Source organism: Perca flavescens, chromosome 14 (assembly GCF_004354835.1).
Source record: "Perca flavescens isolate YP-PL-M2 chromosome 14, PFLA_1.0, whole genome shotgun sequence".
Lineage (NCBI taxonomy): Eukaryota > Metazoa > Chordata > Actinopteri > Perciformes > Percidae > Perca > Perca flavescens.
In genome coordinates this window covers 3,197,541-3,222,592 of record NC_041344.1, presented here as the reverse complement: position 1 = coordinate 3,222,592, position 25,052 = coordinate 3,197,541, and the positions used below count along the sequence as shown (strand labels likewise).

Below are 25,052 nucleotides of genomic sequence, written 5' to 3'. Positions count from 1 at the left end.
TCTGTAAATATCTTCAGAATACTGCTAAGTGTATAACTGGAAAGTTTGGTTTACATAGGTGCTACATAGGCTGAGATGTTTATACTGGAGAATGACAAAAAAACTCATTTTGAGAAAATGGCATTTTAAGATTTAAATAGGGGAATTTTATACATTTCTATTGGAAAACATTGCTCAAAAACAGAATAAATGCTCAGGCCCTTAGTAATAATAATATAGAATATTTCAAGCTCATGAAATATGATTATTTAATAACATGGAAGGCATATAAGGCTACAAGTGCTGTAAATCAATTAATTAACATTAGCGTATCGTGAACAAAAGTGCCAACAAAACCCACGCTAGACAGAAAAACTTGTATGGACACAGAACAAGACCAACAGTAGCTGTTACAGCTTTCTAAATTCTAATTGTCCATTGCAGCACCATATGTAGGTCCCTCTGACATCTCTTGCTGGTGCCTTTTCACTTTCCTGTCTGTGCTCACAAGTTTTCGCTTGCGTTTTGCACTTTCAGACTGAATGGCGTTTGCTTTCGACACCCTGAGCAGGTCTGCCTGCTTGATGGTGTTCACTGTAATAAGTGTGCTCTCCAGCCATAGGTTTGTCATCACATTAAGCATAGCTGAGGCACCCTCATTAAAAGAGGAGATGGCCATGCTCGCTGCTGCCTCAACCCTGTTCTTGCCTACAAAAACTGTTTTTGGGCAGCGGGCTCATATCAACGAATTGCCACCATGCTGCATTCTTTGCAGCAAGCTGTTGCTTGACATGCGGTGATAGATAGGGAGAAGTTTCTGGCCCACCTCGTGGGATAGGTAATTTACAGCATGTCGTGTGTGGCTTTCGGGGGTCTCACCTTTGTCTTCTGCCCTCCGATACCAACACCAAGATGGATTGCACCTAGTATGCAATGGTGTTTCATCTGTTGACATGCAGTGGAGACGACCTGCCCATATCTCTGCTTTCATTGTATCCAATGACCCCTGGTTGTTCAAAATTGCACCCCTGTAATAATTTTGCAGACCCTTGCCTCCCAATTTGCGCTCAGCACTAAATTTTCTGAGCACTATGCCCATTCGCTTGTGAGCATGGTTAATACACTCCAGCTTTATAATTTCATGCCCAGGGTATGGGTTCAGTGACAGTACTTCCTTAAAAGCAGAGCTATCTCCATCGGAGAGCCTCTCAGTGTACCCCAGCTGGTGGCGACTGACTGATCGGGCCCACATCCTCTTTGCTGCCTCCTGCTCCGTTGACTTACTAGACCCTGCGAAATTCTTTGCACAGTCAGTGTGCATCTCCCTACAGCTGTCAAATTCCTCCACAGCAATCTTCCCCTCATTCTTGGCACTTTGCTTTAGGACACAAGCAAGATGATAAGACCTCAAAGTCAATGACCAGACCTTTAAGAATGTCTATGCAAACACCAATGCCATAATGTGAAGTGAAGCCTCTTTTTTTGCCAGGTGCCATCAAAAGAGACACCAATGTTAATTACAGCATCAACATCCTCCCTCAGCAACTCTGCCAACTCTGGATCAACGTCTGCATAGGCCTGCCTGATCTGCTCCCTTGTCTTGTGCAGTGACTCCAATCCTCTCTCAATTTCCACCACTAAAATAAAATAAAAATGCATGTTGTGTCAAGGACTGTTACTTTTTTGTTGAGTTTATTGATACAGTACATTTATTTTCACTTAAGTGGCAAAAACCTGATTTCTTTTGGCAAGGACCAGGGAGCAGACCATGCAGTCATAGCAGCAAATTGGACAAGCAAACCGTAAAGGACTATAAAGAGTAATAATAATAATAATGTTATACTACTACAACAGATCCATAATTGTGCATGCGTGCAAGTGTGTGTGTGCGTTGGTGTGTCAACCTGACTACAAGAGCGTAGACTTGACTGCACCACTGAAGCTTGGCACCCAAGGTGTGTGTGTGTGTGTGTGTGTGTGTGTGTGTGTGTGTGTGTGTGTGTGTGTGTGTGTGTGTGTGTGTGTGTGTGTGTGTGTGTGTGTACGCGTGTGTACGCATGCATGATGTCCTCTCTCTCTCTCTCTCTCTCTCTCTCTCTCTCTCTCTCTCTCTCTAATTGGTAAAATAAATATATATTCTTCAATGTCCATAAGTTGATAAGGTTGCATTATTTCAATGCTCTTTGTTTTTGCCACTGAACTGAAAAGTTGTACTGCAAAAGTAAAACTGACCAATACAACACAATGAATGAGATACATTTTATTCTGCTGTTACAAATCCATCTTTGTTCCATCCATGAAAATATGTTCACTGTTACAACAACGTAAAATGTAACCGGTCATTAGACCTCCAAAATCAACATCCCTGTCCCATCCCTGTTTCCATACCCTACCTGTCACTCTCTTGTCATGCCTCTGGTATGTTTTCAGGTGAAGGGAAGGGATCCCCAACACCTTGCTGACCTTCCTCAGTGCAGCATATCCCATCCCTAATTCATGGGCCAAAAGCACCATGTGGACCTCAAAAACAACATCACCTCTGCTCTCGCTTTGCAGCTGTGTGGATGTGTAAACACTTTGCCCACACTCTCTCCTTTGCAATTACTGCACTCAAGAAGTAGACTGCTACAAAAGCCATGGTTCACTGGATCAATGTTTATAACTAGATCAGATGCAGCACAATTAGGGCACAACAGATCACTTATTAATTCATTCAGACGTGCGACATGCATAATCAGCCACTGCTGTCGCACAGTCAGTGTCACTGTCATTAAACCCCCTCCCTCCCCCACCCCCCAGGTTTCCCATTGACAGTTTATGGTCAGATGTGCTGCTTCCTGATGGTTTTTCAGACAATCCATCCGATTGCTTTCCCTTTCCACATCTTGACAAGCGCAATTGCTGCTTTCTTTTCCTCTAAAGTTGCAATGTTACGTTATGGCACGTTCATTTGTGGAATATGCAGTGAATATAGCCAAAGTTACATCACAGTAACTGTAACATTAACTACCCGCAAATTAAAACCTGCAAACATTAGCCCAGTGCATAACAACAATGTTGATTGCTGAACAGAAAACGTGTCAGATGGAGTGTTATACACGTAGCCTACTGAAAGGTTGAGGATGGCCTTATGCAATATTTACACTGCTCTATTCCAGTAGATAAATGTATATGTCTTGGCAATGAAATACATTTTTTTTTCAATTACATATTATAGGCTATTTATTAGACAGGTGCCTGTGCACTGTCAGTCTTCTGAGACAAAAATAGAATTACAGGTTGTTGTTGCACTGTCTCAGATTTTGTTCAAATCATGTCTATATCAAGAATGTGTCCCGAAACCAAGGCCTGTAAAATATTTCTGTTCAAATCCTATGTCTTCATATTTTCAGCTCTTGAAATTACTTCAGTTTTACAGCCTGAAAATCACATTATTTGGGAAGCAATATTTGGACATTAATATAATGAAAAATATTATTCATAGGCAGCCCAAACTTTGTAGGTTGGAAGACAAACATGTCAATATGACTGAACCATTACAAGTTTGTACGGCATGCCCTAGATTTGGATAAAATTGTGAAAAGACTAAATAAGAATGACCCAGCTGCATGTCATTTGGCTCAAATCCTCCCACTCAGTGCTCAGTTTTACATTGACTCAAGCAGGTTAGATAGCAAGCAACGTCTACTTAGATAGTGATACATACAAAAATAAAACTTGTGTTTTGCTTAAATATCTGATCCTTCTGCTATTACGAAACACAATTTTGTCTGTTTATAGCATTATCTATTTTAATGTGATAAAAACACAAAATAATTTTGATTATGTATTGGTATGTAATTCACGTGGTGTAAGGTGCTGGAAAAAGCTTTAAAATGGACCTTGAAAGTGCTTGAAAAGTGCTTGAATTTGACCTTGGAAAAGGTGTACGGACCCTGCATAACGCTCGTCTAAACAGCATAAAAAGTGAGAACGCAACGCCACTTTTACGTTTCCTCTTTAGATCGTTTCCGTCTAAACAGCCTCTGATAAGCCTTAGGTGTAATTGTCAGTCTTTGTCAAGGCCCCAGGAACAGCGTCATGTCTTGAAGCAACCATGGGCTTAGTGGCCAATGGTGGAATTGCAAGGTCTGTCAACCAGCTGGCCCAGAAAGACATTTCCCATCGACTTTACGTGGCAAAAAAGAAATGTCTATATGTCAGCAGATAATTATTTTGGGGGTACATCAACTTAACAGTCCACTTAACACTTAAATGGTCCTCGTTCAAACCATCATTTTTTAAGTTGCACTAATAGCCAAATCCAGAATTATTTAACACTAGCTACTAGCTACTACTTTAGGCTAGCTATCTTCAGCGCTAGCTAGAATGAACAGGGTTTCGCGTCGAACACTGTATCCAGTTCTCTTAATACATCCATGGTCTTCATCCATGTGTTTCCCTGTTTCCTGCAGATGTTGAGCAGCTGTCGGTGGTTAAAGAAGAGGTTCCTCCTGAGCAGCAGGAGTGTAGCTCCAGTGTGGACCAGCAGGAGCCAGAGCACCCCCCACACATTAAAGAGGAACAGGAGGAACTGTGGAGCAGTGAGGAGGGAGAGCAGCTTCAAGGGCTGGAGGAGGCTGATATCACCAAGTTCCCATTCACTCCTGTCCCTGTGAAGAGTGAAGATGATGAAGAGGAAGCTCAGTCCTCACAGCTTCATCAGAGACAAACTCAACACATGAAAACAGAAGCTGATGGAGAGGACTGTGGAGGACCAGAACCAGCCAGGAACTCACATCCACTTTTACAACGTAATGGGAATGGTGACAGTGCTGATTGGAAGGAGACCAGAGAACCTCAGTCAGCTTTAAACTCTCTGAAACATGATTCAAGATGTAAGAAACGATTCAGCTGCTCTGTGTGTGGGAAAACATTTGGCCGCAATTACCATCTGAAGACACACATGAGAACTCATACAGGAGAGAAACCTTTTAGCTGCTCAGTTTGTGATAAAAGATTTTGCTACAGTACACATCTGAAGACACACATGAGAACTCACACAGGAGAAAAACCTTTCAGCTGCTCAGTCTGTAATAAATCTTTTACACAGAGTGGAAGTTTACGGTCACACATGGCAGTCCACACAGGAGAGAAGCCTTTCAGCTGCTTATTCTGTAATAAATCTTTTGCACAGAGTGGAGGTTTACAAAAACACACGAGAATCCACACAGGAGAGAAGCCTTTTAGCTGCTCTGAGTGTGGTAAAGCTTTCTCTGATAGTGGAACCCTGAAGAAACACATGAGAACTCACACAGGAGAAAAACCTTTCAGCTGTTTAGTCTGTAAGAAATCTTTTACACAGAGAGGAAGTTTACAATCACACATGGCCGTAGTCCACACAGGAGAGAAAAGATTCAGCTGCAGTGTTTGTAACAAAAGATTTGCCCACAGTTCTAATGTCAAAACACATAAATGTGTTGGTCCGATGGAAACAGAAGCTGATGGAGAGGACTGTGGAGGACAAAAAAAATCGGCCCTGGCATTTTTGGCCCAGGCGACCCACACCCACTGTGATTGGTCAGACACATTCCCTGCAGACAGTCCTCTGATATGAGCTGCCTAGTGTTCAGCGTTCATGTGATAGTTTTGGATCCTTCAAGAGGGGTGTCAAGATTTATCTGTTGATCTTACACTTAAATAATTCATTCTTTCTTAGAGTTATGATTTGTATATCCATGGTATTTTTATTATTTTTTATTATTGATATTTGATATTGTATTACCATAATTGTTATTATTACTATTTTGCTCAATATTGGCTTTTTAGCAACTTTAAAAACAGTTTACTGTTAATTTTAACTATTGTAAAATTCATATTTTGTTGCTTTGGACACAAGTGTCTGCTACATACTATAACCATAACCATAACCCTTCCCAAAAGCTAGAATAAAGCTGAGAGTAGTGTATGCCCTGGAAAAGAGCACCAATACAAGAGAAGCTAATTAAGCCATTCAAGAACACTGATGCTTGAATCACCACTGATGTTATAGATCACACAGACTTTTCAGCTAGCCAACAGGCTAACCGCTAGCATTTTCAATGTAAGCTTAAGCAGATAGGTTACCTGACAGCTGCTAACTTTAATGTTGCAGACAAACTGCTTGTTATCGTTATGACGTGGGACACACATGCAGCCTCCCTCCCTCCCTCCCTTCCTGAGAGTCCCTGTTAATTAGCCGACTCCTTACCACATTGTCATCTACTCTCTTCCACCTTTTCCTCACTCGCTCCCATAGCACCATCATGGTCACTCTCCTCCTCCTCGGCTTGTCATGATCATGTTGTTTCTGCTTCTCTGTGTAGCCAGCCACCTCTCCTCCTTCCTCTATTTCAGGTAATTCTCATGTTGAAGCAGCTACTACAGCCCCAAACATTTTGAGGAATCCGCCTGTAGATTCTTAATTTTTTTTCTCCTCTAATTTCTCTGCACCTCCCTTTGCTTGTTGGTGGTCGTTTGTCCATTTTAACGTGAATGTTAAACTTTCAGCATAACCATTACAGCTCGTGTCTCAGGGCCGGGAGGCGTGGCCATAGTGGGATTCGTAAATTTGCGGTCCGGAGTGGGGAAGGGGGATCCTGGATTTGATTGGGTCAGGCCAGTGCCAATAAAGAAAATTAACCAATGAGCCGCTGTGAGTTCTTTATGGGCCGGCCGTGACATGGAATAATGTTTGTGCCTTTAAGTCCAAGCAAAACTTCTCAAGTATCAAACAAACATCTTTATGTATCAACATCAAGATAGAATACATTATATTGTGTGGTAGGAAAAAGTACACTCTTATTTTAAATATTTTATTAGATATTGTTTTGTCTTGTAATATCTGTCATATAATCAATTATAATCAAGAAATCAGACAAACGTAACAGCCCAATACTTTATAGGACACATATATTCACTTATTTCTAAGTAACTTATGTTTAGCAAGATTCACTGTTAATCATGTATCATTATGGGAGTTTATTTAACACGTTGGGTTCATGATTTAATTTTGTGTATCATGTTTAAGCACAATTTAGGCCCAGCAGTCTCTGAGAGAAGACTTTTCTCTCTGTGTCAGGGAGACAGGAAGTGCAGGTTGAAATCTATCTTTAGTTTAAACAAGGGAGATGTGATGGAGGTAGCATCGGGAAGTTAGCCTAGCACGGTGTTTCCTGTCAGGGAGAGGAGGAGTAAATGATTAAGGTCTTTTGACATGTATGCTGTCTCTTATGCCACTAATTAGGCCATGGTAAAGCTAGTTAAGTAAAGAAATATAATGGTTTGATATGACCGGTGTGGTACACCAGGACATGCTGAGTACCCATAATGTACATTAGTAGTTATTGTCTGGGTCACTAGTTCTCTGGTTTCCTTAACTTGAGCTCAAACTGAACTACAGTTTTTATGGATAGTAGGCCCATTGATGATAAGCATCTCTTTCCTGTTTCAAAGCGTCTTGTTATGCGCCATTTGAATGTCTGCGGCATCAGAAATAAGGTACATGAACTTAACTATCTGATTACAGAAAACACCATTCATATCTTGGCCGTGTCGGAGACCCATCTGGATGCTACGGTTCTTGACACAGACATTCCCATTGATGGCTATAATATTTTTAGAAGGGACAGGAATAAGCATGGGGGTGGCATAGCATTATATATCCGAAATAACTTTGCGGCAACACTGTGCTCTGAGTTTATCTTCCTCACCTTAAGCTGGTGCTGATCAGCTGCTGCTATAGACCACCCGGGACTGATGTGCAATATCTGAATGATTTATGTGTGTTAATTGACAGCGTTACGGATGTGAATGGTGATATTTTTTTACTTGGGGATATAAACATAGACTGGTTTGCAAATCAATGTCCAGTGAAACAAAAGAGTTTCATTGATCGATGCTTGTAATCTGTCTCCGATGATCTCTCAACCAATCAGAGTCTTTAATAACCATATTTAACACACAGAATGGCCATATTTCTGCCACTTACATAGACCATATTTACACAAATATTCCTGAATGCTGCACTAAACCAGTTTCTTGATCTGTGAGTTTTAGTGAAAATAATATTATAGCAATTAACAGGAAAACTAAAATTCCTAATTGTAAGGTCAATATAGTACATAAAAGGATGTTCAAGAAATTTATTCCTGGAAAGTTTTTTGGCAGATGTTGGTGATATTGACTGAACTGATGTGTATGCTGCTGAGGAGCCTGAGGCCTCCTTAAATATCTTTATGGAAAGCTTCATGAAGATTGTTGATAGACATGCCCCTATGAGAAAGTGTATTGTAAAAGCGAGACCAGCTGAAGGAGACTAAAAAGAGCCTCATGAAGGAAAGAGATGAAGCCAAATCTACATTAGTAAAATCTGGATTAGTGGAGGACAGATTCAAGTACTGTCAACTGAGAAATCAGGTTACAAAACTGAAAAAGAATATTACATGCAAAGAATATAGCTGTAAAGCAAGATGGTAAAGAGCTCTGGAAAACCCTTGAAATAAAGGGGGAGACGGAAAACTGGAGGGGCTTCCTTTGTGGAATCAGAAGGCATGTTTCTGAAAAAACCATCTGATATAGCGAATTCTTTTAATGATTTCTTCATAAATAAAGTCCATGCACTAAGGCAAAATATGGACAATTACTGATTCTAATTATCCAAAGCTCATACAAAATAATGCGATGTTAGACAAGAGGTGCACTTTCCAGTTTAATAGTGTGGAGGAGCGGGAAGTTGTTGAAGTCCCTGCCCGAACACAGCTCAGTGGGTACTGACATGCTGGACAGTAAAGTACTTGGCCTGGCAGCTGACTATGTTTGCAGTCCGTTATGTCAAATATTAAATGCATGCTTAATGAAAGGTGTTTTTCCCACTATCTGGAAAGAAGGTAAAATGATTCCCTTACCTAAAGATGGCAGACTGCACTCACTGGGAAGATCAGTAGACCTAGCACTATTCTCCCAGTTCTTAGTAAACTGACAGAGAGAATATTCCACTCACAAATACAGGAATAATTTGACTGTAACTGCTTGAACACAGATTTCCAACATGCTTATAACCATTCGACTTGTTTCACCCTTACAGTAATGATAGATGACTGGCTCAAGGAAGTGGCTCATTAAAAAATTACTGGTGCAGTATTATTTGATTTTAGTGCGGCATTCGATGTCATAGATCACAATCTACTCATCAGTAAACTAGAATGCTATGGATTTAGTCCAACCGCCATCCAGTTTATGAAGAGTTATCTCACAAGTAGGACACAACGGGTTTATTAGACTGGCAGCTGGTCTCACTCTAAGGTCTTGGAGGGGGAGCTGTCTGGGACCACTCTTATACGCTGTTTTCACAAATGATTTACCATCAGTGTTGTGTTCAGCAACTGTACAAATGTATGCTGATGATTCCACATTGTATTATGCTGCAAAAACTGTCAATGAACTGGACAATGTTTTACCAGCTAAGTTAAATATGGTTTTTGATTGGATAAAACAAAATACGTTGGTACTGAATATCTCAAAAACCAAATAAATTATGTTGGGATCGAGTCATAAACTGTCATCTTTTCGTCATCGTTTGAACTCTCTGGGGAACCTATGGAACAGTATATAAATTAAATTACTAGGCACAATAATAGATAGTCAGCTGTCATGGGCAGAACATACTGATACCATAATGAAGAAGATGGTTTGTGGTATCTCTATGGTGAGGAAATGTCTTTCTTATGTCCCTGCACACATCATGGGACAGGTGGCTAAATCTTTAATTGTATGTTACCTGGATTATTGTGCACCTTTATGGTCCTCTACGTGTAAATGTCAACTAAAGAAATTACTAACAGAGCTGCCAGGTTAGTATTACATTGTCCCATAAGAACAAACACTATCAGTATGCACCGTCGACTCTCATGGTTAACAGTAGAGAACAGGCTGGTTTTCAATACAACAAAGAATTTCAGAAACACTGTCTTTTTTTCTCAGCTCCTTTTCTTATATAACCAAATTGTAAGGTGTGATCAGATTCATTCTCATTTGACTAGGTCAGCTGATGATGGCCAGATGATGTTACCACGCCCAAAATCAAATGCTTTAAAGAGAACAGTTATTTATCGTGCCATCAATCATTGGAATAATTGCCCACTGAAAATACATAAAATGAATAGGAAAGTCTCTTTCAAGTACCATCTGAGAATGCACTACTTAAAATTGTGAGTAGGGAATGGACATATTTACTCTATGAATGTAATAATGAACGTAATAATGTTAAAAAAAAAAGAAGATTCTGTTCAGCTGCAGCATTTGTGACCAAAGTTCCACCTGGTACAAACAGCTCAGGAACCATCAGTGTGTCGGCCATCAGAGTCAAACTGAGGAGAACAGAAAGGCAGCTGAAGACACAGAATCAGAAGCTGATGGAGAGGACTGTGGAGGACCAGAACCAGCCAGGAACTCACATCCACTTTTGCAACCAGACAAGTCTGTCTCTGTCAGTGGTATGAAATTAGCTGCTATCAGTGTGGGAAAATATTCAACAACAGGCCAAATCTGAAGGCACACATGATCACATGACTGTTGAGCTAAAGCTCTGCTTTTTGTGAGTAGTTGGCACTAGTCTCTATACACGTACAAAACAGTTAGAAGTAAACCTAAGTACAGACGCAGGGATGACTAGTTTGCCACGTGGTTTTGAAGATAGTGCAAAGGGTTAAAGGGTAACTACCGTTTTTTTCAGCCCCTATGTCCCCATGTTTCTGTGTCTAAGTGACTGATGGGAACAACAATCTCTGACATTGGTCCAGTATTAAGCAAGATCGCAGCAGCCAGCAACGGCAAAATAAGCTACAATGTATGTCTTTTTAATAGAGCCAGCTTGTATTTACCTTCACAAAAGTGCTTGTTTTGCTGCTGACAGACTCAGATTAATATTCTAAGTGACAGCATAATGTTTAGGATTTCTAAGGAGGTCGACCTTTTTGTTAAAGAGTAAGATCCTTTTTTTAAACATAAAAACGTGGGATCATTTTCCAATCTATTTCTCTTCCCCAACATGTCTTCTTTCAGACTGGTAGAAAGAACATTATTTTATTTGACAATGCAACTTTGTCTATTTGTATCTGTAGCTTTCTCCTAAATTCACCCAAAAGTTAGCGTTAGATAATTCCTCATTTACATATTTAAACATGAACATTTCATAGAACTTTGAATGGAAAAAAAGAATTGTCTTAATGTCCGTAATCAGCTGGGGTAGTCTCATGGTGTTGAATAGCTGCTGTGTGTTTTAGAAACCAGCAGGTGTCTCTGTGTCTCTGTGTCTCTGTGTCTGAGCTTCATACAGCTGCATTCAGGCATCACTAACGGCAACATGTGAAGAAAGAAAGCAGTCACTTTATCACGCACAACCACAGGTTAGTCTCTGAATCCCTTCGGTTCATGTTGCTGCCAGCCTGAACAAACAGGAAACAACCACGGAGTAGGAGTGAAGTCGGAATACGAATTACAGTTCATTTACGGGATAGTTTCTGTGCCTCACTTTCCTGCTTTTTCCGAGTTGACTTTAAACTCCTGCACTGCATCTCATGTCGCTTAAATTGCCTCCTCGACTCCTCCACTTTATTTGAACTAGATATCTGATTCAAGCAGCGTTACATTATTTATTTAAACACAGAAGAGCTTAAATGTTGTTTAAGTGTAAGGTATTTTAATGTGTTACCTCTCAGTTGAAGGTTAACCCTTGTGTTGTCCTCCTTCTGTTTTGTCTGTAAAGTATAAATTATCACACCATTCTGTGTGTTATTTTGACTAACAATTAAAATGAGAGGTTGTGGAGTGGATCACAGACTGGTATATGTCAATATTTAGTCAGGAAACTTGAAACCATTTCAATTTATTTTCAAATGCTATAAAGTTGAATAAAACCCCCACAATTCAATGAGAGTAATGATCTAATCCTTCATTTGACTGCAAAAAGTGTTGTATGTGTAACAGAGTTAAATATGGAACCATCCATGTTATTTTTGAGGCAATTTGGTTTAACACATACTGTACGATAGAGACAACAATATACATATTGGCAAATATAAATATATATAATAATAATAATAATAATAATAATAATAATAATAATAATAATAATAATAATAATATAATAATAATATACAAAAATACAAACATACAAATAAGACGTAATATCAAGACAAATGGAGTGGATTGTGAAGCGCAAAAGATAAAGTAGTACACTACTTTGCACACTAAGTAAGTAATTTAGTAAGTACACACATTTAAGTAACCTATATTTCTGATACAGAAAACGGGTCAAATTTGACTCGAGGACAACAAGAGGGTTAAGAGGAAGTTACAGTCAACCATAGAGCTTTTATTGTGAAAAGCGGAATAAAGTGTAGTATTGATTGTGTTGTGGACGTGCAGTGCCGTCTCTGTTCCGACATTGGACGCCCGTGTTTCTTTATTTTATAGTCAAACCTGAGTCTAGACAACAGAAGAAACCCTCGGTTACATTAGTAAACAAACATCTGACCGGAAGTTGTTGGTACGACCCGTAATACCATCCGTCCCCGGAACTAACGGAGTAAAAGGCGCCGGTGTTTAGTTTCTTACGAAGAAAGAAAGGTCCCAAACTGCTGGATGTGGTTTTAAAAGCTGAAACGAAGCTACACAAAGCAGGTTGGTTTTCTTTTTTAATGTCGCAGGGAGTCGGTGCTAAAGCTAAGGTTAGCCGCTAGCAGCTAGCTCCTGCTAAGCTAACGTGTTGTTGTTGTATATCCTGAAACAGGTCGGGGAGAAGAGGAGCAGAGCCGCGAGGAACTTTAACATGAAGTCTGAGAGGAAGCTGTCAGCGGACCAGGGGACAGGTGGGACACGTTTACATCTCAAATATATATAGAAATATATATATACAAGCTATGTGTCTATACATGGATATAGAAGCTATGTGTGTGTATGTATATAGAAGCTATGTGTGTGTATGTAGAAGCTATATGTCAGGGATCATCAACTACAAGGGCCATCATTTTTCTAAGCAGAAATTTGGGTGCACCTAAATTTTGTTCTGGTACACCTAAATTAAAAAGTTAGGCGCACCAGTGCAACCAAGGCAAAAAGTTAGAGCAAGAGCAACGTTCACGCTGGGCTTGTTTCTGCAACAGCTCATTGAGTATCGGATACAATTAAAACTATTGAGGAAATATTTTCCTTTGACATTGGTCCAGTATTAAACGAGATCGCTGAAGTCAGCAATGGCAAAAAAAGCTACAATCTAACTTAATAGGATGTCAATTGTCCAGCTTGTATTTATGTTCATAAAAGGGCCTGTTTTGCCACTGACAGGCTCAGATTAATATTCTAAGTATCTGACAACATTATGGAAAGGATTTCTAAGGAGGTCGACCTTTCTGTTAGAGTAAGATCCTTTTTTTTTTTTTAAAGATAAAAAGTCAGCGAAATTGCATTTGCTACACCCACCAGACTCCATGTAAATAAACAATAATGTTAGTATCGTAAAATATTGACATTCTAGGACATCTCTGAGCTCTGAGCATTGCTTGCTCTGACTCGAGCTTGCGCGTGTAGGGTGTGCGAGTCAGCGTGACTATAGGTTTGGTTAGGGCTGGATGATTAATCGAAACTGAAATTCGGAGCCTATAACCGACGTAATTTTACCAAGTCGATTATTTCGGTCTTTTAATCCTATTAATATTTCCGCGGCCACCCACTGTGTGTTAATGTACTTTCCCCTTAAAACATATTACGGCCGCCGCCGTGTGTGTAGTCACGTGACTCCGCCCCGTTTACATTAAAACTTAAATTACCTTTTTATTTTTATTTAATTGTAAAATCTACAGTTGTAGATTTAAGTTCAGTTGTTTGAAATATTAATAAATAAGCATTAATTGCTATCTGTCTGTTGTTTCCTTATTTTAGAATCACAAAGATAGGATTATATGCACTCTTTCATTAGAAAAAACAATATTTACAGTATAAGATAATCGTTCAATAATCGTAATCAAGGTAACTTCTTTGATTAATCGTGATTAGGATTTTAGCCAAAATCGTCCAGCCCTAGGTTTGGTCAATGTTTTCTTTGTTTCATTCCAATTTTGTTTCAGTCAGTCACAGTGAAAACCGGGGACAGCTCCACCCGGGGACAGGTCCACCCGGGGACAGGTCCAGGGGACAGGTCACCAGTTTCCGGGGACGTCTGGTCACCCTACACTAGTGGCACAAAGTACGACAAGAACTCGCAGAGACATACCAAAATCACCAATGCTGTAACGTATTATTTGGCCAAAGATATGATGCACATCCACACAGTGGATAAAAAAGGCTTCAAGAAGCTTCTGAATGAACTAGACAAACGGTACCAAATCCCATCCCGTACCTATTTCTCACAGGTAGCTATCCCACAACTTTATAAAAGGCGGTGCAGGCAGAGTTTGGAGTCGGATAGATTGAATATTTTCCATCCACGACAGACCTGTGGTCCAGTCGCACTGCCAAGTCTCACTATGCACTATATTGTAGGGCTGTGCAATTAATTGAATTTCAATTTTGATTTTGGCTCCCAACAATCACCAAAATAGTAAAAAAAAAAAAATTCTGTTTTGCAAGAACACTCTTATTTTGTCTTGTGTTATGAAAGACACGCGCATGTGCACATCCGCACGCGCACATCCGTCCCTCCCGAAGCCAGTCAGGGAGGCAAGTCGTGTGCATATCATCTGCTGGAATTTAAAAACTCAGCGTGAGTAAAGATGGCAGCAGCGTTTGCTGAGTTATTGTTGATATTTTGGCACAATGTTTAGTAATGCCAGTAGTAGTGGTCATAGTGAGTGAACATGTGATGTGAGATCCACATTGTGTTATGTCTGTGGAACTGTTGTGTAACGTTATGTGTGATATCTGTAAAGCTGAACCGACTCACAGTAGTAAAACAGATTTTATTCTGATCCAAAGACTTTCTGTGAGATAAAAGGACACTAACATATACATTATACCCTGGACACTATCCATTATATCCAAATGTTAATGAGTAATCGTGTTAAATAATCATGATTTCAATATTGACCAAAATAATCATGATTATTTTTTCCATAATCGAGCAGCCCCACTATATTGTTATGAAACTATTAATATTGTTATGATGCATTTTCCTTTCACTTTTGTAATTTTACATATGTTTAAAAATATCGAAATTAATATAGATATCGTAATATTCATAATGGATATCGCAATATCACATTTTATCAATATCGTGCAACCCGTGTGTGTGTGTTACACTATAATAATAACAGTTGGCTCATTGTCCAAATTATCAAAAAAAAAAACAGTTAGGTGCTGCGCCTAAGCCATATAATAGCAGGGAAAAACCTGCATTTAGTTAATAAGCAGTCAGCCCACCTATTACTTCTACCTGCCCACCCTAACATAGCAAGCTAGAACTGACCCTTGTGTTGAAGCTACTCCGAAGCAGCAATGCAGGACGTGTGAATGCAGCCTAAAGCAGTCTTTAGAAACTTCAAGCTTTGTCTTAGAGCTACGCTTCCTTCGGACTAACAACAGAAGCTTATTAACTACTCACAAAAACCCAGATATATTTAGTCAGTAGTCATTGAAGACAATAGAATTAAACATATCCTTAAATTTTGAGGATCCGTCTTCTCAAAATTGTTGCTGAATAATTTTCAGTGTTGGATTTTGCCACATTTAATGGAATTGTAGATGTTTAATTGTACAAATATTCACACTGTGTTTCATTTTTACCTCAAGATGTTCTGGAAGTGATTGTTGGTGAAGAGGAGCAGCAGGAGTGTATCTCCATTGTGGACCAGCAGGAGGCAGAGCCCTCCCCAAACATTAAAGAGGAACAGGAGGAACTGTGGAGCAGTCAGGAGGGAGAGCAGCTTCAAGGGCTGGAGGAGGCTGATATCACCAAGTTCCCATTCACTCCTGTCCCTGTGAAGAGTGAAGATGATGAAGTCCTCACAGCTTCATCAGTCCTCACAGCTTCATCAGAGACAAACTCAACACATGGAAACAGAAGGTAATTGTGACGTTTTGAAGGAGAGCGGAGAACCTCCGTCAGGTTTGAGAAGTCATGTGACTGTGTTGATGTGATCACACAGCAAACGTTAAGGCTTATAGACAAATAATCAGTGCAACTGTCTTCTGTTATCTGAGCCAGTGGAAGCATGTAGATGTTAAACAGAAGAGGCCCCAGGATGGAGCCTTGGGGAACTCCGCATTTCATATTTGTCCGCTCGGATGTTTTATCTATAGACACAAAGTAGTCCCTGTTCTTTAAGTAGGATTCAAACCAGACCAGAAAATTAAATAAGAATAACATAAGTCTCAGGTATAATTGTCAGTCTTTACGGCACTCGGGCTGAAAGTTAGAATGCAGAAACATGAAATACCATTTTTTTTGTTTTTTACCACATAAAGAGATTTGAAAAGAGACTGTACTGTTGATGCTGTCTCTCTGTGTCCGTTCAGCTCCAGTGTGGACCAGCAGGAGCCAGAGCCCCCCCCACACATTAAAGAGGAACCGGAGGAACTGTGGCGCAGTCAGGAGGGAGAGCAGCTTCAAGGGCTGGAGGAGGCTGATATCACCAAGTTCCCATTCACTCCTGTCCCTGTGAAGAGTGAAGATGATGAAGAGGAAGCTCAGTCCTCACAGCTTCATCAGAGACAAACTCAACACATGGAAACAGAAGGTAATTGTGACGTTTTGAAGGAGAGCGGAGAACCTCCATCAGGTTTGAGAAGTCATGTGACTGTGTGTTGATGTGATCACGCAGCAAACGTTAACGCTTATAGACAAATAATCAGTGCAACCCTTCTGTTATCTGAGCCAGTGGATCCATATAGATGTTAAACCGAAGAGGCCCCTGAATGGAGCCTTGGGGAACTGCGCATTTCATATTTGTCTGCACAGATGTTTATCTATAGAGACAAAGGAGTCCCTGTCCTTTAAGTAGGATTCAAACCAGACAAGAAAATTAAATAATAAGATAAGCCTCAGGTATAATTGTCAATCTTTATAGCACTTGGGCTGAAAGTTAGAATGCAAAATCATGAAATACCTGTTTTTTTGCCACCTAAATAGATTTGAAAAGAGACTCTGTACTGTTGATGCTGTCTCTCTGTGTCTTTGTTAACATCTCTCTCTCTCTCTGTTTCCTGTTTCCTGCAGATGTGCAGCAGCTGTTGGTGGTTAAAGAAGAGGTTCCCCCTGAGCAGCAGGAGTGTAGCTCCTATGTGGACCAGCAGGAGCCAGAGCCCCCCCCACACATTAAAGAGGAACAGCAGGAACTGTGGAGCAGTCAGGAGGGAGAGCAGCTTCAAGGGCTGGAGGAGGCTGATATCACCAAGTTCCCATTCACTCCTGTCCCTGTGAAGAGTGAAGATGATGAAGAGGAAGCTCAGTCCTCACAGCTTCATCAGAGACAAACTCAACACATGGAAACAGAAGCTGATGGAGAGGACTGTGGAGGACCAGAACCAGCCAGAAACTCACATCCACTTTTACAACCAGAGACTGAAGACCAGACTGGAGACTCTTCTGATCCTGAGACTGATGACAGTGCTGATTGGAACGAGACCAGAGAACCTCAGTCAGTTTTAAACTCTCTGAAACATGATTCAAGATGTAAGAAACGTTTCAGCTGCTCTGAGTGTGGGAAAAGATTTGGCTTCAAGACAACTCTAAAAAGACACATGAGAATCCACACAGGAGAGAAGCCTTTTAGCTGCTCTGAGTGTGGTAAAGCTTTCACTGATAGCGGAACCCTGAAGAGACACATGAGAATCCACACAGGAGAGAAGCCTTTTAGCTGCTCAGTTTGTAATAAATCTTTTACACTGAGTGAACATTTACAGTCACACATGAGAACTCACACAGGAGAAAAACCTTTCAGCTGCTCAGTCTGTAAGAAATATTTTACACATAGTGGAAGTTTACGGATACACATGAGAATCCACACAGGAGAGAAGCCTTTTAGCTGCTCTGAATGTGGTAAAGCTTTCACTGATAGTGGAACCCTGAAGAAACACATGAGAACTCACACAGGAGAAAAGCCTTTCAGCTGCTCAGTCTGTAAGAAATATTTTACACGAGGTGGACATTTACAAAAACACATGAGAATCCACACAGGAGAAAAACCTTTCAGCTGCTCAGTTTGTAAGAAATCTTTTACACAGAGTGAAAATTTACAGTCACACATTAAAATCCACACAGGAGAAAAATCTTTGAGGTGCTCTGAGTGTGGTAAAGGTTTCACAGAACAGGGAAACCTGAAGAGACACATGATGACTCATTCTGGAGAAAAACCTTTCAGCTGCTCAGTCTGTAAGAAATCTTTTACACAGAGAGGAAATTTACGGTCACACATGGCTGTAGTTCACACAGGAGAGAAAAAATTCAGCTGCAGTGTTTGTAACAAAAGATTTGCCTGGTGTTCTGATGTCAAAACACATAAATGTGTTGGTCCGATGAAAACAGAAGCTGATGGAGAGGACTGTGGAGGACCAGAACCAGCCAGGAACTCACATCCACTTTTACAACCAGAGACTGAAGACCAGACTGGAGACTCTTCTGAACCTGAGAATGGTGACTGCCTTTAAGTCCAAGCAAAACTTCTCAAGTACCAAACAAAAATCTTTATGTATCAAGATCTAGATAGAAAATATTTTATTAGATATTGTTAGGGGTCCAAGCCAGAGTCTGGAAGAACCGGCGGAAGCTAAGCTATGCCGTTCGCACAGCAGGGCTGTGGAACCCTATTGCTTTCCTAAGTATTATTATTTTTCTCCGCAAATGGGAAACTTTCGATTGCAATTTCTCTGCCGTAGTAATTGCTATAAACATGAAACTTGTGATGCTCCTTCGGCATGCCGCTCTGAGGCTCTGTACCAAATGTGGCAAAGATCGGCCTTTTACTCAATCAATGTTAATGGGATATTTGCAACGGCAATGTACCGCAGACCTTGCAGCTCACGCCCTCAATAGTTCCTGAAGTTTGCCTCTCCACCATCATGCTTTGGGTCCCGGGTCGTCGGGGGCGACTGGCACCGCGAGGCTTGGACCCCTTCATAACTGATTGCAGTTGTAGTTTTGTCTTGTAATGTCTGTCATATAATCAATTATAATCGTAAAATGTAACCACCCAATATTTTATACAGCCCACACATATATTCACTTCTCTATTAATCATGTATCAATATGGGAGTTTATACAATACACAATTTGGTTCATGTTTTGATTTAGTGTATAGGGAAGTTAGCCTGCAAGGTTTTTCCTGTCAGGGAGAGGAGGAGTTATCTCTTGGAAGCAAAGCTGAGATGGTCATATGATGATCTGTATAAAACTATAAAAACTCACTTGTGCATTGCTATGTTCCAAAGTAATATGATCAGTGACAACAAAATGATTTAAGGTCTTTTAACATGTATAGTGTCTCCTATGCCACTAATTGGGCCATGGTAAAGCTAATAAAGTAAAGATATATAATTGTTTGATTTGACCGGTGTGGTACACCAGGACATACTGAGTACCCTCCAGGATGAAATAAAGTGAAATCATTTGAAGTAAACCATCTGTTGACTAGCATGTACGTTAGTAGTTATTTTCTGGGTCACGACAAGAAAGTCATAGTGTGTTGAAAAGTCATTCAGTGACTCCATCAGCAACAATTTGACATGTGGTTAGAGGAGCCTGGAATTGAAACACCAAACATGTGTTTATGAGGACTACTGCTCTACCTCCAAGCCACAAGTGTTGTATTATTTCAAATTTATTATATTATGTATTACGTTACACAATTGGTGTGGTATTTCAAAAAAACTTTAAAAAAGGCAAGGTACAGTGGGGGAAATAAGTATTTGAACCCTTGCTGATTTTGCAGGTTTGCCCACTTACAAAGAATGCAAAAATCTACAATTTTAATCATATGTACATTCTAACAGTGAAAGACAGAATCCCAAAGAAAATTCCAGAAAATCACATCATATGAATTTATTAAAATTGATAACCATCTGATGAGGAAAAACAAGTATTTGACCCCCTGACCACGGTTGGTAACACACTACGCCGTCATGGATTGAAATCCTGCAGCGCACGCAAGGTCCCCCTGCTCAAGAAGAAACATGTACAGGCCCGCATGAAGTTTGCCATTCACCACCTGGACGACTCAGAAGAGGCCTGGAAGAAGGTGATGTGGTCAGATGAGACCAAAATAGAACTTTTTGGCCTCAACTCAACTCGTCGTGTTTGGAGGGCAAAGAACACCGAGTACAACCCAAAGAACACCATCCCCACCGTCAAGCATGGTGGTGGCAACATCATGCTTTGGGGGTGCTTTTCAGCCAAGGGGACGGGACAACTCCATCGTATTGAGGGGAGGATGGACGGGGCCATGTATCGTGGAATTCTGGACCGACATCTCCTTCCCTCAGTGAGAGAGCTGAAGATGGGTCGAGGATGGGTGTTTCAGCACGACAACGACCCTAAGCACACCGCCAAAGCAACAAAAGAGTGGCTGAAGAAGAAGCACATCAAGGTTCTGGAGTGGCCTAGCCAGTCTCCAGACCTGAATCCAATTGAAAATCTTTGGAGGGAGCTTAAAATTCGAGTTGCCAGGCGACAACCTCGGAACCTGAATGATTTGGAGGCTGTCTGCAGGGAGGAGTGGGCCAACATCCCATTTTAATAAATTCATATGATGTGATTTTCTGGAATTTTCTTTGGGATTCTGTCTTTCACTGTTAGAATGTACATATGATTAAAATTGTAGATTTTTGCATTCTTTGTAAGTGGGCAAACCTGCAAAATCATCAAGGGGTCAAATACTTATTTCCCCCACTGTATATTATATCAGAAGTCCGAAAGTCATAGTATAATATGTTGAAAGAAGTCATAAAAAGTATATATAAAAATATATATATATAATTTTCACTTTCTTACTGAATTAATGCTATATATATATATATATAGCATTAATTCAGAAAAAAAAAAAAAATATATATATATATATATATATATATATATATATATATATATATATATATATATATTTTTCACTTTCTTACTGAATTAATGCTATATATATATAGCATTAATTCATGCTATATACTGTATATAGCATTAATTCAGTAAGAAAGTGAAAATTTCGAACAAGAATAGGTGTATTAGGTATAAATTAATTTTATTTTCTTTATTTGAAAGTCCGGCCGCCAGAGTGCTTAGAAAAATTCTGGCCCTTGAAAAAATGTAGTTGATGATCCCTGCTGTAGACTCTCTGTCCAGTCAGAGACATATATTGTGTAATTGATGTTTTTAGTTTTCAGTTCAATTAATTAAATCCAAGTAAATGGAACACTCACAAGATGTCACCAAAATCACTCTGTCCCCTTTAAATCTTTCAGAATATTATGGAAGTGTATTGAATTATTTTGAATCGTATCGTTGGCTGAATATCGAGATATATATCGTATCGTGAGCTGAATATCGTGTATCGTATCGTGAGATTAGTGAATCGCTACAGCCCTAATAGTATAGTATGTTTAAAAAGTAAAAGAAAAAGCACATTATGAATTATTTTGACTAAAAATTATAATCGGAGGATGTGGAGTGGATCACAGACTGGTGTATTTCAACGTTTAGTCAGGAAACTGTTTTGAAACCATTTCAATTTCTTTTCAAATGCTATAAAGTTGAATAAAAACCCCAAAATTCAATGAGAGAAATTGTAACTTTGCTTATTTAAAGCTAATGTACTTGCACTTACTACTTGTTGTCTGGAGTTTGAACCTTCACAGTTGAAAGCACTTAATTATAAGTCGATTTGGATAAAAGCGTCAGCTAAATTACATGTAATGTAATGTAATGATCCAATCCTCCAAAAAGCGTTGTATGGAACCATCCATGTTATTTTTTAGGCAATTTGGCTTTACACATACTGTACAATAGAGACAACAGTATAGGCACATATCAACATAATATACAAAAATACAAATAAGACAAGACAAGTACACATGAGTGGGATGTAATGTGCAAAAGGCAATAGTGCAAAGTAGTGTGCAAGATGCATACTAGTATCTTGCAGTATCATAAATTGAACAAAACCCCCACAATTCAATGAGAGTAATGATCCAATCCTTCATTTTACTTGCAAAAAGCGTTGCATGGAACCATCCATGTTATTTTTGAGGCAATTTGGTTTTAAGTAACCTATATTTCAGATACAGAAACATGGAAAACGGGTCAAATTTGACCCAAGAACAACAGAAGGGTTAAGAGGAAGTTACAGTAAACCACAGAGCTTTTATTGTGAAGGGAAAAGCGGAAGTGGATAAAGTGTTGTTTTGTCTGTGTTGTGGTTGAATAAAGTGAGACGTGCAGTGCCGTCTCTGTTCCGACATTGGACGCCCGTGTTTCTTTATTTTATAGTCAAACCTGAGTCTAGGCAACAGAAGAAACCCTCGGTTACATTAGTAAACAAACATCTACCCGGAAGTTGTTGGTACGACCCGTAATAGCGTCCGTCTCCGGAACTAACGTTAACTGATTGTGTGTCACATCGTGGTGAGGACGGCGGAGTAAAAGGCGCCGGTGTTTAGTTTCCTAAGAAGAAAGAAACTGCTGGATGTGGTTTTAAAAACTGAAACAAAGCTCCACAGAGCAGGTCTGTTTTATTTCTCCGACCGGAAACGCGTTTAGTGTCGAAGAGAGTCGGTGCTAAAGATATGGTTAGCTGCAGCTAGCTCCTGCTAAGCTAACGTGTTGTTGTTGTTGTATATACTGGGGAGAAAAGGAGCAGAGCCGCGAGGAACTTCAACATGAGCCACGGTCGTAAATGCAGTGTTCCAGGCTGTACAGGGGATGGAGACACTTCTCATAGTCTCCCCAAGGAACCAGACACTCGACGGGCATGGCTGATGTTTCTCTATAAGAAGATCCCTGTCAAGTTCGACTCTCAGTTATTCATTTGCTCGAAGCATTTCACCACAGACAGCTTTGAAAACCTTGGACAGTTTAAAGCAGGATATGCTAAGCTGCTGTTGCTGAAAAAAGGGACTGTTCCGACCGTGTGGTCGTCACAACAGCAAGCTGTAAGTATGGTTTTGTCGCTAGCGGTTATTAGCAATGCTAACGTATCCTAGCTGTATCTAGCATCCATAGAATGTGACCGTGGTAAAGTTGGTTTTATATTGGATGTTGTATGGTCGACACATTCGAAAAATCTATTATGCAGCTTGCCCTTTTGACCGAGACACCAAACAACGTTTTGTGAACTCCGCTAACTCCCCTACACATTGCACAAACCTTCTTTTTTTTATGTAGCCTAAAAAAAAAATGCTATAAATGTGTGTGTGTGTGTGTGTGTGTGTGTGTGTGTGTGTGTGTGTCTGTGCGCAGCCCAGGATTGAAACAGCAGAAGCTTTCAGCGACAGAGTGAGAAAACATTACAGCTTATATTGTTGTTAAACTGGTTGGAAGGACGATCCGAAATCTCTTTCGCTGTACGTTTTCTTGGTAAATTTGAGATGTTCGAGTCACACACGAAGAAACAAGGAAATTATTTCGGCGACGTACGTGTTACGTCAAACCGTTCCCACTTCCGCTCGGTCATTGGCTCTCAGAGTCACGTACTGTCAACAAAATATATGCAAAATCTGTGAGATTCAGTGTAGATTCCGCGCTTCCGTTCGTGTTTTCCGCATCGCGGAAATCATAGGGTCCTGGAAAAACGTTAATGGATACCTATTGCATGTGTGTCTCTCTTTCTACACAGAGCAGCGAGGTGGGGGGGAACTCATACATGGAGAAGGAGGGTCTTATAAGAACCTTGGACCTCCTACATGGAAGTGGTGTGAAGTTGGACTGTATTATCACCGATCGTCACCCTCAGATCCAAGAGTTCCTGAGAGAACGTAGAATCACCCACCCCTACGACGTATGGCATGTAGCAAAAGGTAATGTGACCATTTATATATTGTTAAATACTTTATAAATACAATGATTACTGAACACACTGGTTGCTCCTCTACATCAGATTCTTCCTCTGCTTCAGGCTCAAACATGTACGGTTCAACACCTAATGTCTCCATGGTATCTCCACCTTGGATGTTTCAGTGACTGCTGTTGGTCATGTTGCGTCTTTGCTCCATAGCTTCGCTCGTTGTAAACCAACCAATCAGTGCACAGCGCATATAAATATTCATGAGCATACCATATAAGGGCAAAACCTCTCGTTTCATTCTAGGGCTATTTCACAGGGTTGCATTAAGGCGCATAGAACAGCACCCGGGCCATTTTCAGCCCAACCAGTGTTACATATGCTGTTCGGAGACCTTAAGGAACAGTGTGAAATACCCTATATAATCCTTATACTCTCATTACACTCCTTTAACATAACGTCAGAGAGGGAGCTGTCAGCGGACCAGGGGACAGGTGGGACAAGTTTAAATCTTAAATATATAGAAATATATAGAAGCTATGTGTGTGTGTGTACATGTATATAGAAGCTGTTTCCATGGCTGGTAAAAGGGAATATTCCACTGATACAATGGCTGTGTCTCAAACCGCCTACTTGCCCACTTCAAACTCTTAGTTTTAAGTATAATAGTGTAGATAATGCCAAAAGTCAGTGCACTGAAAGTACCCGGTTGACCCCCTAAAAATGGTCAAAAGATTCAGTGTGGAGCGATGGACCCTATGCGCACTAAACAGGCGCCATCTTGACTACGATGCGGCAGCGGAGGGACCAGGGACGTTGGCAAGTTGAATCCAGGCTACTGTATGCAAATGAGGAGATGTCGGCTCAAAATCTGACGGAAATCTTTTAAACTGACCTTTGTCGATCCAAAATGAAGACAGATTCAGCAACTGTACCCCTATTTCTCGCTTGAATTTCTTTTCAGAAACCCATTTCGGTGTACTATTTACGTAAAATACGAGATTTCACTCAGAAATCTGAGTGAAGTGCAAAATAAATTCATAAATGCCAGCATGCGATTAAAAAAATTGTCTGCATCGTGAT

At 40.2% G+C, this 25,052-nt stretch overlaps 1 protein-coding gene and 1 long non-coding RNA gene across 2 annotated transcripts in view; both read left to right on the top strand.

Annotated features, from left to right (window-relative positions):
- The window catches only part of LOC114568501 (zinc finger protein 665-like), a 29,198-nt gene extending 5,050 nt beyond the window's left edge, over positions 1–24,148 (top strand). Inside the window, exons 2-8 of the mRNA XM_028598116.1 lie at positions 4,790–5,437; positions 14,121–14,371; positions 14,654–14,712; positions 15,781–15,848; positions 17,629–18,495; positions 23,805–23,985; positions 24,084–24,148. Coding sequence (XP_028453917.1) covers positions 4,790–5,437; positions 14,121–14,371; positions 14,654–14,712; positions 15,781–15,848; positions 17,629–18,495; positions 23,805–23,985; positions 24,084–24,148 — 2,139 coding nt within the window. The remainder of the gene's footprint in view (positions 1–4,789; positions 5,438–14,120; positions 14,372–14,653; positions 14,713–15,780; positions 15,849–17,628; positions 18,496–23,804; positions 23,986–24,083) is intronic.
- Positions 12,423–15,876, top strand: LOC114567688 (uncharacterized). Its single transcript, XR_003694223.1, has 3 exons — positions 12,423–12,678; positions 12,788–12,866; positions 15,781–15,876. It is a non-coding gene; the product is annotated as an uncharacterized LOC114567688 (long non-coding RNA).
- Positions 24,149–25,052: the final 904 nt, after the last annotated feature.